At 45.2% G+C, this 17,794-nt stretch overlaps 1 protein-coding gene across 1 annotated transcript in view; it reads left to right on the forward strand.

The window, feature by feature from the left end:
• Positions 1 to 17,794, forward strand: part of rnf13 (ring finger protein 13) — a 31,847-nt gene that overhangs the window by 7,875 nt on the left and 6,178 nt on the right. Inside the window, 6 exon segments of the mRNA XM_080505621.1 lie at positions 2,716 to 2,838; positions 15,850 to 15,937; positions 16,658 to 16,748; positions 17,630 to 17,681; positions 17,683 to 17,712; positions 17,714 to 17,760. Coding sequence (XP_080361747.1) covers positions 2,716 to 2,838; positions 15,850 to 15,937; positions 16,658 to 16,748; positions 17,630 to 17,681; positions 17,683 to 17,712; positions 17,714 to 17,760 — 431 coding nt within the window.

Below are 17,794 nucleotides of genomic sequence, written 5' to 3' on the forward strand. Positions count from 1 at the left end.
GGAAGCCTCGAATGGCAATCGTTTCTGTACATGCTCTAAATAGGAATATTGATTAAAGGGCGCATTCCAAATAAAGCCTCCACTACTTGTGTCATTGCACATGCATCCTCCCATGGCTCTGCATTCCTTCCAGGATTTGTGAGTGTTTCATGTAGATCTGAGTGGGGAATTTGAACATTGTGTCTGACTGTGAATCACACAGGCTTTAATCTGCTTACAGGAAGCTTCAGTCAATCTAGAATGAGACATTATTACCCCCCCCTCCCTCTCTCGCTCTATTTAAAATCAATTTGTAGTACTAATTATTTTTTGTCAAAGAAATGCCGTTTAACCTGTTATCCCTGACACCCGTTGCTCTTTGAGTCTGCAGATGAGCTTCAACTGAAGACTTGTTCAACATTGTCGGCTCAATAAATGTTTTGCTCGTGAATTCTCAGATGCCTCACAGGTTTTTTTTTTTTTTTTTTCTCTTTCTAGGCCTCGGGATTAACTTGGTTAAAGCCTTTAGTGATGTTACATCAGGATTTAGGAAGCCAGTGCTAATTAGGCTACCAGTTATTGTCATGGCAGATAGTTACATGAGTCATTAAAGTATATAAAAAAAAGAAAACGCATTTAGTTGTTGTCTTAAATGTATGAGGACGACGGATGGAAAGTGGCCCGAGGCTAAATCTGCCGCATTTACTCCAAGTGACTACTAGGTGTCTATTAATGTGGACTGTCCTCTGGAAATAAACGAATAAAGAAAGAAGGAAAGACAGAGAGAAAGAAATACTACCCCCAGTTGACACCCTGATCACCCTCCAGCCCATAATAATAATAAACGGCCTTGTACTGTAAAATGTTGATTCTGATTCTGATAGATAATGCCTCGATAAAGTCAATGTTTTTACATCACATATTCATGATTACTGGCGCTTATTTTTCATTCTTCGTGAACATATTTTTTCTACAGTAGGTCTGAAAATCACTGACTTGGCATCCACAAACAAAATCACTTTTAATGACTGCAAATCAGCATTTGTTACAGTCATTAAAGTCCAAACCAGCAAGGTTTTGATGAGTTTTATTCAATATTAGACTAGTTTGTAGCCTCGAGCTGTGTTTTCAGGAACCCCCCCCCCTTGCTGGGTTATTTCCTGTTTCAAGTGGCTCTTGTTGCTGCAGTCTGCAGTGCTGGCTGGCGTTTCAAGAAGAGGTTTATTCTCACCAACAGGGGGCGCTGTCGTTACTGATTTCACAGTCAGGAGGCTGGAGGCTGAGGCAGTGTCACAATGATGTCATGCAGCAGCAAGGCTGGGCTGCACCAGATGTACCGGGAGGTGACAGGGTCGGGGGGGGGGGGGGGGGGGGCTGCTCACGTTCCTCACGTCTGATGAGAGAATCCCCAGAGTTCCCCGACCCCTCAGTTTGACCTCCCGCGTCGCGTTGAGTGGCGTTCATGTTCAACTGTCGACGAACAGCAGAGAGCCATTCGTCAGCAGGCCTCCCCTCCCCTCCCCTCCCCGCCCCTCCTCGGCTTAGCCCCACAGATCTGTAAATAAATGTGATGTGTCACTGTGGTCTTTTTTTTTTTTTTCTTTTTCCATATGGAGCTCAGCTGCTTTGCCTGAGCAAGGCCAGCAAGGCATTGAGCTCAATAACTGCGCGTGCGTGCGTGTGCAAGAGGGAAAATGCTGACGCCTCTTGATTTATTGGCCTGGTTTTTTTTTATTTTTTATAAAGCACTGGCTTTGTGACACAGAGAGTGAGATAGAGGAGGGGCATGAAAGTGGCAGCAGACTCCCAAAGTCCCACAGCAGCTCATGGTTCCTGTCTGCCACCCAGCTCTGACACACACACACGCACACACACACACACACACACACACACACACACACACACACACACACACACACACACACACACACACACACACACACACACGTTGATAGTACAAATGTTACCACGTTAAATGAATGCGTGTTTAGCCAGTGTTACATTTGGGACGGTAGCAACTGTTTTCCAGGCATTTTGTCTTTTTTTTTGTTGTTGTTGTGTCCTCTGAGTATATTTTTTTTTTCCGTCTCTGGTTGTGATGGATGTTGCCAATTTGGGAGTGTGATGGGTGATGAGTTATTGGTGTCGCTGAGATTGGATCCTGTGATTTAATTCTGCAGCGTCCCAAGATTGTTAACAGTACACAGACTCCCTGAAATGTGACAAAAACGGTGCGATCGCATCCTGTTGAGAGCTTTTATTTTCTCACAAAGGCTTGTATAGATCATTTAAAAGAAGAAAAAAAAATGCTATTTCTTCAGTATATATGTTCCTTTAGCTTTCACTTGAGGTCCCACACAGTAATGTGCAAAACTACTTAGGCAGTGTTTTACAAATATGGTGGTGTTTTGATAATAGTTTTGTATTTTCTAATTCAACAGCAAATCAAGGAATGAACAAGTGAGATTAGTATTTTTCCTCCAGCAGGCATTTTCCTCTATGAACACGTTTTAAAGACATTTACAGGGAGCTTGATTCTAAAACCTCGGACAACGTTTTCAGACGGACCCTTGGTTGGGGACTAAACTAACACTAAACTCTTTAACTCATACACATTTGCTTTCCAAGACTATTTAATCTTTGATGGAGCAAAAGTATAACTTGTCTCACGACCTCAGGACTGTGGTTTTGGTGTCTTTCTGACCAGTCGTGTGTATTTTTGTGTTTCCTTCACAGGGCTTCCTGATCGGCGCTCGGCCAGAAAATGCATGCGAGCCCATCGAGCCTCCCCCGAGGGACAACCTGACGGGGGCCTTCATCGTCCTCATCAAGCGATTTGAGTGCAACTTTGACGTCAAGGTAACACTGACTGAACTGAATAAAGTACGTGTCATTTGAGCGGCGGCTCCTACATGTTAAACCCAAAGTTCCTGGTGCCCACGTGTAACTTTTTTTTCATTTCGCTTTTTGCGTGAACTCTTAAGGGTCGGCCTTTTCGGGATGAAAAACAGGAAGTCGCCATTTCTGTAAAACGCCATTTCCTGCATGAGCATCCTTCCCGCGATACAGCTGCTCTTTTGCTTGCGCCCATTGCTGTCGCGTTACGCACGATGGTGTAAACGCTCCATTTGACTAATGAGCAAAGTGTTTCAATGTGGAGCGAGTTCTGGGCGCAAAAAATAGGCGCCTCTTAATTGTCGGTGTTTGTAAATGAGTCGTGACCGGTCCTATGTGGAGCCTGCATTCTGCTCCGTGTGAATTAGTACGGGCTCCACCCCCGACTGACCTTAACGTTGATAAATGGGGTTAATTAGTTAAGTCAGAATTATGATGGCTTAATCTGGGTCATAGACGGCTTTGAAGTACAGGCTGTTTACTTTATTTGTAAATGCCATTAGAAAGTGATGATGTTTTGTTTTTTTGTGCGTAAACGTCTTCACGGGTTTGTAATTCGAATGTGCAGATTCTCCTCCCTTAAACATTCTCCACACACGTCCTCCACCAGCACACCAGCTTTCCCCTGTGAACAGGAAAAAAAAACCCTTCCAGTCGGTGGCGAGACGTTAAGCCCCTCCCACTTTCGCTGGTAAAAACGTGACCTTTTTAGAGAAAAACGGGATTCGGTGGTTTGGTCGTAAATGCGACCAAACCAGTCACACATGAGCATTAAGCCTCCCCGTTGCTTACAATTCACAGTAAAAGTGAGCTAAAGGGAAGAAGTGAGGCAGAAGAGAGGATTAAGGGAGTGAGAGCAGTGATGAGTAATGGGCTGGAGGAGAGGGGAGCTCGCAACTTCTTGGCGTCTTGGTTCGGCATCTTTCCATCCCTTCAATGCACCCTTTTTAAAAATAATAATAATAATGGTAGGTTATCCATCCCCTCTATCGCCCTCATTTTGCTTCCCTACGTTACTCCTTTAGTCATTTATACTCGTATTTCCTGTTTGGTCCTTTTTCCGGCTTTTTTTTATTGTGCCGTGCTCCCCTCCCTCCCTCTCTCTCTCTTTCTCTCTCTCTCTCTCTCTCTCTCTCTCTCTCTTCACTCTGATGTAACTGTGGAGCAGACATATAGCCTTATAAGGTCTTAGTGCATCACAGGCACAGCAGCATGTTGACAGGCCGGGCAGTGAGGTGTTCTCGGGGCCGGAGTGTAACCAGACTCCACTCTGCAGAGCCGTGTGTCGGACGGACGCAGACACAATATGTACACAACTCGCCGTCTGAGTGGAATCTTCCGGCAACCATTCATCCAGTGGTTAATTAAAAAAAAAAAAACACCATCAATATGCATTCCTCATGTCACCAAGAATAGTTTCACATTAAAAGTTGATCCGAACTGTATTTGATTGGATCCGTTTGTGTATATCATCTCCAGTTAATCTGAGATATATTTCTAATAATTTTTTTTATGCCTTTTAAGTTATAAGCATTTTTTTTTTTTTTTGAATTTGCATACATAGTTTCCTGAACCCTTACAGTTTAATTGTATCGATCTTTTAACTTTTAATGCTCCTAACCATCTTGTGTTTTATGTGGCGGCTTGCTTTACTGAGTGTTAAATGTAGTAATTGGACACATTGAGGCAGTACTTGTGTATTTATTAGTGCAGTAATTGAGATAAATCCTCCAGATGGCTCACTTCCATATTCCACACGTTGCTTTTCTAAACTGGACAGTGGCACTCGTGAAGACGATGGCTTGTAAGTGTGGGCCCCGTCTGAAATTGAGATTTAAAAACTGCAGTTTTCACAGAAATGTATACACCATACCTGTATTTAGGACGCTCTTGGCCTCCATGTCACGAAAATGTGCTCCTCACCACCTCATTTGTCAATTTTACACTTATTATCCATTACACCTGTTGTCTTTTAAATAAAGTTTTGGGGCTTTTTTTTGCATCTGTGCTTTTGTACGACAGAACAGTTGTTTGACAGGGAAGCAAGAAACTTTACCCTCGCTGGGTGGAGGGAATGTTTCTGGCTTTTTGTTCCCTTCTCCATTTCTCTATCTGCTTTCCAATCTCTCTCGCTCTCTCTCCCCCTCTCTCTGTCAGTGAGTCTCGATGAGGTCTTAATGAGTCCTCAAATCTACACACACACACACACACACACACTGTTGCCAGCATGCAGCTGTCTACCTTGCTGCCCTCCCTCTCTCCTTCCGTCACACACTCCTCCCTCCCTTCCTCTCGCCCTTCCTCCCTCCCAGCCAGGCTCAGTTCCCTCCAGAAGCTGCAGGGAAACAAAGGAATAATAGATTCCATCTTGACTGAGACGAGGCATTTGTGTGCCTCTGTGTGTGTGTGTGTGTCTATTGGTGTGTTTGTGTGTAAGTGTGTCACCCCCCCCCCCCCCCCCCCCCCCCCCCAACATGCATGTGCATTTGATTCCTTGCCCTCCGTTTTTTGCTGCGTCTTCCCGGAGCCTCCCAGCGCAGAGTTTTAATGGATCTCAGGCCGTAATGGACAATAAAACACACACTCATCCACTTAACCCTCCGCTGAGCGTTGCCACCTCCCCTCTTTGAGCATCCATGTGTGTGTGTGTGTGTGTGTGTGAGAATGTGCAAGAGTGTATGTGTGTGTGTTGCGATAAGACACGGTGGTGAGAAGGTCGAGTGTCAAGAGAGAGTGTTTGAGACGGAAGGGGGGGGGGTCAAGTGAGAGATGTCCATGGGCAGACTGACGCTTTGTGAGCCAGCGAGAGGAGAGCATTCCTCAGTGGCTGCTCCTTTTTGAAACTAAATCTCCAGAGATCGAGGGGTTTTGCACTTCCTGTATACTGGGATTCTTCTGGACGGTGGGGGGAGCAAGTTAAGGCTGACCTCTGTGACCTTTCAGAAAGAGGGAGGGGGGGGGGGGAGGGGGGAGGGGGGGGGGGTGTAGCAGGAAACTCTAGACTCTTTTCCTCCCCTCTCACTTGCACAAATCTTTATCTGTATTTTGGTGGCAGAATCCTTTTCAGTCGGTCTCTTGCTGTGCTTGAGTCTAATACCACACACACACACACACACACACACACACACACACACACACGCAGAGCGGCAGTAGGCCTATATGCGTCGAGACATAATGTTCTCCTTATGTAACGCGTACCGAGATATGTCGACCTCTGTGAAACCACGTCGTTCTCTCTCCTTACTTCCATTGGCTGTCAGCCTCTCCGACGCCCCCTGTCTGTCACTGTTATTATTACTTTTATTGATTCGATAATTGTGCTTCTTTCACAAACGGTGCAACATTTAAACCGGGCAGTCCTTTTGAAATATTAGGATTGTTGTGCATCAGTTGTCATAAAAGTATTTAAAAAAAAAAAAGAAGAAGACGACGACGACTTGGGGAAACAAAACTCATCATTTAATACAATTAAGACATTTAAAAGCAATATAATTATTGTGTAGTATATATTGTTGGTAAATCAGATGGTGTAATGCTCTACGTTCACAGTAGAAATGCTCAATATACTACTCTTGAGTTAATTAATCACAAAAATGCATGGGATCAACTGTGATTTTGGAATTTTCATTGCCCAGCACTTGAAATAAACATTTGTCTGCACACATACACCAACGTTGGTTAACAAACCAAGGATTAGTCTTTGAATGAAATCTGTGCAGAAAAGCAGCCAGTGGTTGGTAAAATGGACATGTAATGTGTTGGTACTCTCTGGTTATGACTGAGTGTAAAAGCCCGTCTCTCAGAGGGTGAGCCAGACGAATCATTCAGTCTGGCATGAAAGCTTTTTGTCCTATCAGGGAAACTGTGGACTCTCTGAGACAAAACCTCTCTTTAGTTGGAAAAAACATTTCCGAGAAACATTCGCTGTGACAATGGACCCTCGCCGTACCGACCGGAGCGTTCACCGACTCGCTACCACTGCTCGTCACGTATCACAACTGAGAGTGAAAACCGTGTGTACGTGAGTCCGTTGTGCGGGATTCATTCACTTTTTCTTGTCTCTCAGGTAAGACTTGTTGGAAAAACGTGTATTTCAGATGCAACTTCAGCTGCCGCGATGCTGCTCAGTTGAAAATATTGACACGGTTGACCACCAACCATTGTTTTGAATGGTTAAAGAGCTGCCGCTTAATCAAATTCAGAATTAAGAGGTAATTCACACACTGAAGCGCGACTATTATATAATTTACTTACGGGATTACTTTTCTTTTGTCAAAACCTTAATTATACTGTAGTCGTGTGTCGACGTGACCAGTATAGCGACAACCACAGACATGAATGATACATGGCTAAAATAAACCCCCAAAAAATCTTGATTCATTAATGGAAGTTCAGGATGTTCATTACGAAATATATCTTTTGCCACGAAAAGCTGAATTAACAGCTTTATTATTAATTTTCATACAGCTGAAATTCATAGCTTGTCTATTCTATAACCTCTGGTTTAGTTGTCTGCATGTCCCACACACGTTGAGCGTTCTCTGGCCATCCATCGACGCCTGACAATGTTCCTGCTCATGTTTTGTCAGGTGAAGAAAAGCGGCAGAAGGACGCGGGGTTAAAGTCTGCCAACTTTTTTGAGGCGTTGGCCGTGTCCGTCCCCGTCCACCGCCGCCTGTCCTCTTCAAATAATACCTATCTGAACGTGTGTGGATGTTTCGGGAGTGGCTACAGAGCAGGGCCTATAAAAAAAAAAAAACATCTGTCTGCTTAGAAAAAGCTTGTTTGACTTAATTTTTGTTGCTCAGCTTTTGTTGTGGTGGCTGGTAAATTTCCCTTCGCCAACCTCGCGTCCTTCCTGAGCTTTAGAGTAAATACTTTTCATGGGTCGGCGTGTTTGTGCGGCGGTGACCTCGCCGTCGAGGGCCGTCTGCACTGAGAGAGGGACTGCAGCTCTTCTGACGGAAACTCTGGAAGTGCTTGTGGCTTTTTGAGCCTCTTTCAATTCAACTCTTGTCTCACAGTTCAACAAATATGAACCCTGAGTAGTGTGGATCACGTAACGTGTCATGTTGACCACCTTTTTTTTTTTTTTTTTATCAGTAATCTAACTATTCAAGAATTGAGATTTTTCTTTAATGTAAACTGATAAATTGGCTAAAACAGTCAAACGGTGTAAATAAAAGTCTGTCGGCTGTATGTTATCTTGGTTTTGATTATGTTTTGTGGCTCCAGACAAACGTTATTTTCTTGGAAAATGGCAAATTTGGCCGTCAAGGTTGTAAATCTGTGGATTCTCAAGCATTCCTCAACATTGACAACAAAATACACCGTCACCCTTAATCAAAGTGTGAAGTGAAGACCATGGCCTCTTTCATGAATGGAGAACATTGGGTTTAGTGTTTCTGTCACCTCAAGGCAGGCTGGACAAAGTGAGTAGAACGTACACACACACACACACACACACACACACACACACACACACACACACACACACACACACACACACTCTTTATTCCGGACAGACTAAGCTTCATGCACTTGCTCAGTCAGTCTTATGACATCGTATGACTATGCCTGACTGAATGTATGACTAGCTCGTGGGTGTGGGTATGTGGGTGTTTGTGCATGAGAGAGGGGGAGAGAGAGAGAGAGAGAGGGACAGAATCATTACATCTTCTGTGACCTGGTGTTCGCAGTTTGTTGTGGCAACAAACGGTTCATCCTGCTCCCTCTGGCTCCTGAACACACCGTCGTCGTTCACGCTCAAATAACACAGTGCACAGAAAGCAACCTTCATGTACCTGCGCGATCTTTCTGACACGAGCCACACCAACACACGAACATCACATTTTAATTTGAACTTCAGTTCGATCCAGAATCGGGCCTCATTCAGTTTGTCTTTTACGACACCTGCACTTCAGACCGAGGCCCTTTCACGTCTCCAGGAAATGCAACGCGTGTTATCAGCGTTCCTGGCCCCTCCCTGTGTTCTGCAGCTTTATTGAACCCTTTATCTAACCGGCCGACTGGACCTTGAAACTAAAATCCAACTCTGCATAGTGCAGTGAAACACTAAAGAAACAGAGAGGGGGGGGGGGGGGGGCTGGGAATATTGTGGACTGAGCAGGGCGGGTTTCTGAGGAAGTGGAGGAGGAGGAGGAGGAGGAGGGTAACGGAGGGTGTAGAGATGGGCGTTTCAGAGGGGAGGAGAAAGGAAGACCGGTCTGGTGGCAGGAGAAGGGCGGGGGAAAACTTGAGTGGGGGGCAGAGAAAAAGAGGAAGTGGAGAGTTGAGGGAGGTGACACACACACATCACATACTGAGACATGAACTATGAACCATATTAACAACTGCCGTAAGTGAGCCGAAAACCTTTGGCCTGTTGTTTTAAAGAAAGTGGTTTAATACGGTTAAACCGTCCATCCTAATGTTTCTTCAATCTGTTAAAGAGCTAAAGTGGCGTCACTGAGAAGTGGTTTGCATTTGACCTGTAACACTGAAACCGATCTGAAGTGGGCCGTGCCGCAAAAAAAACAAAACTCATTTCCACAAAGCTGAGGTCAAGTCTTGATTCATGCAAATTCAGACTGCCAGCATCAGCAGGCTGCGTGACAGTCGTACAAACCTCCACGTGACGAGGGGCGGAATGAGACTGGAAGACAGGGACTTAAAGAAGAGACGGATGTGGGAGGACAAAGACAGGAAAGGAAGGAGAGGAGAGGCCATGAGTTCCAGTTGGAGGACTGCACCAGGCTCCTTCTACATGTTTACACTCAACCAATAATATATTTGTGGTTTTTTTGTTGTTTTTTTTCCATTATGCTTATACACCATTACTCTGATATCAACTGAAAAGTGCCACCAGTGAGTTTGCCAGTAGAAAACCTTCACTTCATGTACTTTCAACAGAACATTTCTAACTTTATGGAGCGCTGATTAAACAAAAATAGTCAGATGAGACCGGCGACGGCTTTATTATCCAGTCAGAGTCAAACTCTTATTTTATTTTTTGGTTCACAGATTAAGTATTTGTAGTAATTTGTTGTTTCTTATTGTTTTTCTTCTTCTTCTTTTTTGCCACGTTGATGTGGAGGATGCGTTTGTTGGATGGGCAAAAGGGCCAAGTGTAACGGTTGCTCTTACCAAACGGCTCATTCAAACTTAGACTCTACCAAACACAAATGTCCTTCATTTATCTTCTGTTTAAAAGCTTTTTTTTTTTTTTTGTCCCATAATGTTTTGGGTAAACACATGTCTAATTCATAATTGTATCTGATTTATATTTGATCTTTTAGTTTGTGCCACAGCAGATTAACACTATCTAATGCATACATGGTAATTTAACAATAGTAATTTATAAATGTCCAGTTGGGGGTTGTTAACAATTATAGAAACGGTACAGAGAGAAAGAATCTTCTTCTACAACCAATGTAATAAGCAACGATCTTCATTTAAGTAACTGCATTGTTTTCATTATAGTAATTTATTTGCTCATTACTGTCAAATGTACACACACACACACACACACACACACACACACACACACACACACACACACACACACACACACACACACACACACACACACAGAGTAAAGTGAGCTGATTCAGAGTGAGGTCATCGGGAGCTCGTCTGAAACAATCACCCAGGACGAGCCGGTTGCTAATTACAGAGTGGTGTTAAATACAGTGATTAATATACATGAATATCGCCGCCACTTTCATGTGACTATTTGACAAAGCCCCTTTTTGAAGCTTGTTCCATTCACTGAGCAGCCGGCAGAAACAACAGCTTAATCAAACGAGTCCAACCTGCCTTTTTTAGAGATCCACGTACGGTACAAACCTCCAGTGTGAGCGCTGCAGACGGAGTCTGGCTCTGAGCCAGGACGCCACAAAGCGCCACGGAGAGAAAGAAAACAAACTGGAGATTTCTTTCATGCTTCCACTTTGTGTTCAATCCACAGCTCGTTCAGACGAGAAAAAACGGGAGGTGATCATTGGAAAGGCAAGTTAGGAAAAGGTCCTTTTTTTTGGTGTGACTGTCGTCCCACAGTGGCAGTTCAAGTTCTATGTCTACTATTTAAATGAGGTTAAATGGTCCAATGTGTCATGCCGATAGAGGTCCATTGTGATCCAACACGTTTGTTTCTTCACGTTGGTTCGCACGCGGAGCCTTTGCATTATTGACTTTGTAGAACTCGCGGAGGTTTTTTCAGCGTCTCGTTTTTTTTTCGTCCCTCGCTTTCGCCTCAGGAATGTCTCGATTTTCTCGACCCGTGCCCATGCAAACATAAGGGTGAGCCAGCGACAAGGGGTTGAATTCCTCTTCAGATTTCCAGGCAGACGCACCACAGCGCACACTGGCATCCAGAGCGCCGCCAGACAACATGGACTGCACAGTAATGTCCGTATCAGAAGACGCCACCGCTAAAACCCAAGAGCCGCTAAGTCGGCTCACGTTTAACACTGACTCGGCGTGAGCAGTTTTATTATTGCATGCAAGAAGGCCACAAATCTTTGTTTGGTTTTTGGGTTTGTTTTTTTGCTGTATGCACCCATAAATAGCTTCAAATGACTGTATGAATAAAAATGTCCTTTCTTAGTCCCATGATTAATTCAAATGTTTTGTCCTGATAGTCATGCAGAAGGAGAGCAGGGACTAACTTACTACTTCTGACTTCTGGACAGGACCAGACAGTTTATGTGCATCAGATTGCAGGTGGTTTTCATGGTACAAGATTTCAGGTATGTCGACTTTAGCGGTCACGGCACCGACGAACACCTCTCGTTCATGCATAATTAAAATTTCCATCTAAGTGGCTGAGACAAAAATAACCCAAAGTGATCCAGCAGGACCAGGAATATCTTACCATTTTCAGGCCAGAGCCCTTTCAGCTCTCAGGTCAAACTCCCGACACCCGTTACCCATAATGCAACCTGGCCACAGACGTCTGAGGGTCGGAGATATGCTCGCGTTGTGCCACTGACGGTTTGCGTAGCCTCGGGTTTCCCCAAGAAGCGGATCAGGACGGAGACGCAGACGGCTGGTTTCTTCTAACGCTGCACCTTCACACTTTTCTCTGCCAGACATTTCGCCGTCAGACGCTCGCCGTCGCCGCGCGAGTCCGTCAGATTCCGTTGCGATGACGGCTGTCGACTGGTCAGTACGACGCTCCTTATGTGGAAATGAAGTCGAGCTCACAGACAAACCTGAGGGCGGTGCAGGTTGTTGGTTTCCAATACAAGCATTGGTGATTCAAAACTGCAAAAAGTCATGTACCTTGTGGTATTTAAGATTTGTGTGTTTTGTTTTGTTTTTTTAAACTTTTAACAGTGAAGAACTTTCTGAACTGTTCACACAAGTCCCTTGAGGCGTCTTTATCTCAATGTCCAGGTCTGCTTGTACCTCGTCACCTCTGCTGTATTCCAATCCACTGTCTTCTTCGCTGGTTTCACTGGTGGTATATCAGATGGACTGCCCGACACTGCCCCCGCCGGTGATCAGTGGAGTCACTTGCTCCGAAATGGACCAAATTCTGTATGTGATGAATACAGAAGATGGATGGCAGGCTCCCCCGCATGGCCGTTTCGATAGGTGCTTTCATTTTTGCACTTTGTGTTATCATGAATATTAAGAAAAATAAACAAAGGGAAAAAAAATGTATATCCTCCCCACTTTCCTTTCTTCACTCTCTCTCTCTCTCTCTCACACACACACACACAGTATCTCATACGTGTCGTTTGCAGACGGGCTGCCTGGAGACGCACACAGCGGCCATTGATACCTCCATACAATACAGCCTCACAGGCGAGCACACATTGGGGCCCACAATGCCGTGGCGGCCATACACACTGCTTCACGTATGCCTGTGCATAAAATTACAATGACAAGGGGCAGACAAAAGGCGTAGCTGTTCGGCGTGAGCGTCCGCGCAGGCCACAATGCACGCACATCCAACGTCCTAAGTGGATTTCCTTGCGTCGCGGTATGGGAGCACAATGCTTGTGTGAAGAGGCAGAGACACAGTCTAACGCACAGACGCACCCGCGTCTTAAGGGGAGGGTTAATGCGGGCGTCTCCTCACTTTTGTCTCACAGCCTTCATATATTTGACAGGGTGACCCCCCCCCCCAAAACCCCCGACCGATTGTCTGGTTGGACGTGACCCAGACTCACGTCGTTCCCACTGTCGGTCTGGAAATAGGTGTTCATTGACCACAGTAGGGAGGCGCGTGTTCTGACTTGTATTTACCGCCGGTTGCTTCCTCAGAGACCTGGGCAGCAGTGACGCCAAGAGAAGAGTTGTCTTCGCTGATTTGCTTGTTAAACCCCGTCGTATCCTTTGCTTGAAAGGAGCAGATGTCCTTTAATTGGGTTTCATTCATTTGTGTGTTTTTCCACAGAGTCGGTCGACTCTATAGGCTACGTCTTATTTATTCTCTTTAGAATTCAGGGTTATATGTGAGGTGCCGTTTTTTGAATCTCTTATGACTCATCAGACCTTTTTTATTTTGGAATTCATGACTTTAATGTTAATAATAAAATCTAAATGTTCAAACATGTTTGCCACAGGAGAGACGGTATCGGAATCGGTCCGCCGCTCTGCCACGCCACAGCTTTTTACAACACGTGGCGCAAATCATTTTTCCACGTCTCTTCCGAGGAAACGTTTTATTACCCTGCGTTTACCTTTGCCCGCGTGAACAATGAGCAAGGATTCATTCCAGCGTCATGTTGTCACATCCTCCCCCCCCCCCCACCCCCCCACCTGCCGCAGCCGCAACAATGGCCACACAGGAAACTTTAGCCTCTCCGCCATGTCAGAGCCGCCAACACTCCCTGCAGATGAAAGCACCCCCCCCCCCCCCCCTCCCTCCCTCTCACATCCATGACGCAGCACACGCTGCCCTGTGCAGCCGGGAGGTAGGACGCGTCACGCTTTACCGCCTTGTGCCTCTGGAACAGTGATGGATGTGAGGCTTGTTTGTTCCTGGTAATCGCTCTGATTCCTGTAAACACAATATGATTCACCAGATTGTTTGCGTGTCCCTCATGGAGTGACGTGGAACTTTCTGGAGAGCTGAATGGATTTTCGACGGCGAGCGTGGACAGAAACAGATGTATCTATAAATGTGTACTGAGAATTGAGAGAAATATGAATTCTACTTAAATATTTTGATATGACATTTGGCATTAGTGTTTCTCGTGCCTGCCTTGGCGGCGAGGCGTAAAGATGACCATCTTACCATTCCTGTTTAATTTGATTACCGCTATTATCATTAATTTACTGCCGTTAATTCTGTGAGTAACTAGTAATGATGACATGTCGTCTTTTCTCTGACCTTTTTTTTTTTTTAAGACATTGTGATGCTTTAGTTCGACGCCAAAGTCTGACATCAGACTTTGTTAGAAGATAAAAATCAATAAGTTTCCCTTTGATTCCCACAAAACACGTGAACTGTTGTAAGACTGTTGCATCTGAAGGCAAATCACTTTTTTGATGATGCAAAAATTGCATTTTCACAATCTTTAGTACACGACCAGTCTGAAAAAAAATATTCATGTGAGCTGCGGCTTCCAGCCTGTTCTGGGTGCAAAAGCTGTGAAAATTCAGGTGTTATTAAAAAAAAAAAAAAAAAGTGAGTACACCTGGAAGCTTCCAGCGAAGTGGGAGTCCACAACACCTCGTCACCCATCAATCCTTTTACCTGCATAAACATTGAAGTGTGATTTTGATTTTTTTTTCTTTTTCTTTCCCGATTTCATGCTGAAAAAAGGCATTCAGCAAACATTACGTGAACACAACATGGGACTTGTTGACAACACACCAAGTTTATTAAAAGGTGGGAACTGCAGATAAAACGCTTGCATCTGGCTCATTGGGAGAAGAAACACTGAATCGTATTCTGCAGTTATTGAATTTATCGCAACACTTAACATCATTGCATTGTTGGTTATCACGTTTTGAAGTGGGAAAGAGCAGACGTCGTTCGCAAACGGTCTGATTTGGTGTCGCTGAATGTTCCATTCTGCACAATGATGGAAAAAGCGACAACAAAGAGGAGAAAGGCTGCGGTTGGAGCAGGAAGATGTTCACGTCACATACGGCGGCACGTATCAGTATTAATACACAACAGCATTAATGCATATTGCTTCTTTCACGAGAATATTGCCCCCCCCCCCCCCCCCCCCCCCCCACAGTCTGCAGGTTACGCACTGTTGCAGGCGATCTGTTTTAATGCTGCAGAGGAGGTGGGCGGCGACACGTCTCTGATTAATGAGTGTTGACCACGGTGGCATGTTTATGCAACAGCTTAAACACTTTCGACACCCGCCGACGTGCACGTGGCTTTACTTTTTACCGAAACGGAATAGAAAAATGCCATCTTCGAAGTTCATAGTCATGGGGGGGGGGGGGGGACACAAGACGAGCTCACTGTCTCTCTAATACACAACCAGCTATCTGTGTCTTAAGTTTAATTTTTTAATTTAATTCCGTGTGCAGAAACATTCAATTTGTTGTTACAAGTATTTTGATATTTCTCGATGGATGATTGTAACTGCTGTCATGTTCCAGGTCATCGTTTTCTTGATTTTCTTCCCTGTTGTGATCTCCAAAGTTCTGCCATCAAAATAGATAGTTTTGCTACTTGGGGGGGGGGGGGGGGTACAAATTGTCTCATTTCTGTCGTCTTTCTGCAAAATGGGACTGTGAGCGTATTGAGAAATGGAATATTTCTAGTATCTGACAAAGAATTTAGTGCGCGAAAGGGGAATTCAGTTTAAAAGACAAAATCCAGGATTAGTTCAGTAGTTGTCCATGTGTGGGGGTGTTCTCTCCTGGGGGGGGGGTTCTGTCTGTTTGTGTTGTGTTCATTTGGTTCATGTCTTGTTGCTGTATATGACAAACCGTTCAGCCTTTTCCTTTAAACGGGATCAATCAGGGTGTCAATGCTGTGTCTCCTATCAGGTCCTCAATGCCCAGAAGGCCGGCTACAAGGCAGCCATTGTTCACAATGTGGACTCCGATGACTTAATCAGCATGGGATCCAACGACGGTAAGTCATCACCACACGGCCCCCCCGGGGCCCCCGAGCTCCCAGGAGGAGGGGGCTGACTTTTACAATCAGACGTGGCCTTAAATTCACAATATTTTCTCAAGGAACGCCACGCCTCATCTCTCACTACATCTCACATTCGCTGAAGTCAACTATTTAGTTTGTAGTGATCGTCTTCCTCCTCCTCCTCCTCCTCCTCCTCCTTCTGCTTCTTCTTCTTCTTCTTCTTCTTTCTTCTTCTTCTTCCTCTTCCTCTTCCTCTTCTTCCTCTTCCTCTTCTTCCTCTTCTATTTTGGATCTTTAGATCTATTTGAACGGGTTAAAATACACCTTTCTTCTCATTTCAGTATAATTGTAGTATATTGCCGTTTAGTGCAGTGGGTCTTTGCAGGACAGTTTCCCTCTATGAGGTTGCAGTTTTAAAATGTACATTGATCCTGAGTCTTTCAACAGTTTTACTCAATCAGATGTCGACGAGACCAAACACAAGTTGGGTAAAAAAAAAAAAAAGTGACCAGTGACTGTTTTGTGTAAAAAATGATTGAATGATGAGTCATTTCTCATAAACATAAAATGCTGTTCAGCTAAATCGAATTGGAATTTTGATGGATCTTCAGTCGGATCCATCAAAAAACCTCCGTATTTGGATCCATTCAAATCAACTGGATTCATGTACATGCTCCCAATGTTGCACTCATCAGTTTGTCCTCTCTTTCCTAGTGGACATTATGAAGCAGATCGTTATTCCCTCCATCTTTATAAGTGAGGAGACGTCCAACTCGCTAAAGGACGACTACATGTATGACAAAGGGTAAGTCAGAACCCAGATCTCCGTCTTCTGCCCGTCATTATAAATAGAAACCGTTTCCTGCTCAGCTGCTCCGACGACACACTCTCCCCCACAATTGCTTCTTTCAACACGGAAGAGCGGCCCGCTTTTTTTTTTTTTTTTTTTTTTCATTCAGCTGCTTCACTCAGGACTCATGCGCCGCGTTTCTTTTCCTCTCCAGCGTCAAGTCGAGCTTCTCGCCGCGGTGCAGTTATATACATGCAACAGGCGCCGCGACCACGCCGAGCAACGCGGTCCGTCTTGTGACATGTTGTCACTGCTGATTCCGATGAGGGGGTTTCTGTGTTTGCCCCCCCTCCCCCCCCCCCCCCCCCCCCCCGGGGTCGTAGAGAGTGCCACCCGTCTCATTTCTACAGTTCTTCAGTCAGCTGTGTGTGTGTGTGTGTGTGTGTGTGTGTGTGTGTGTGTGTGTGTGTGTGTGTGTGTGTGTGTGTGTGTGTGTGTGTGTGTGTGTGTGTGTGTGTGTGTGTGTGTGTGTGTGTGTGTGTGTGTGTGTGTGTCAGATACAAACTTTGACGACAGCGGCGTCCCACGTCGTTTGCAGCCAGAACGATGTAAACTTGTGCTCGAGCAGTGTGTTCCGGGGGGGGAGTGGGGGGGAGCGTGGATTGAAACGTTGACAAATGCCGATAAGTGGAGCCTTTATGCGACATGTCACACTCCGGCTCTTCACGGCGAGCAGCACCAAAGGGTATATACCCTCAGCGCGGCGGTCCGTGACTTGGAAGCGGTTGGCGGCCATAAATGCCGCCACTGTAACTCGCACGAACCGTCGCCTGTGTAAAAGGTTAATGTTTCACCATGTGTCTCGCAGCTGACAGCCCTCTGCTTGTTTCTTGTAGGGGACATGTGGTGCTCATGCCTGACTTCAGCCTGCCACTGGAGTACTACCTGAATCCCCTTCCTCATCATTGTGGGAATCTGCCCTCATCCTCATTGTTGTTTTTATGGTAGGCACACTGCACTCATTCATGTCGGGGGGGGGAAAGGCCATAGGTTCTGTGTCC

The sequence above is a fragment of the Blennius ocellaris genome (assembly GCF_963422515.1).
Source record: "Blennius ocellaris genome assembly, chromosome: 12".
In the NCBI taxonomy this organism is placed as follows: domain Eukaryota; kingdom Metazoa; phylum Chordata; class Actinopteri; order Blenniiformes; family Blenniidae; genus Blennius; species Blennius ocellaris.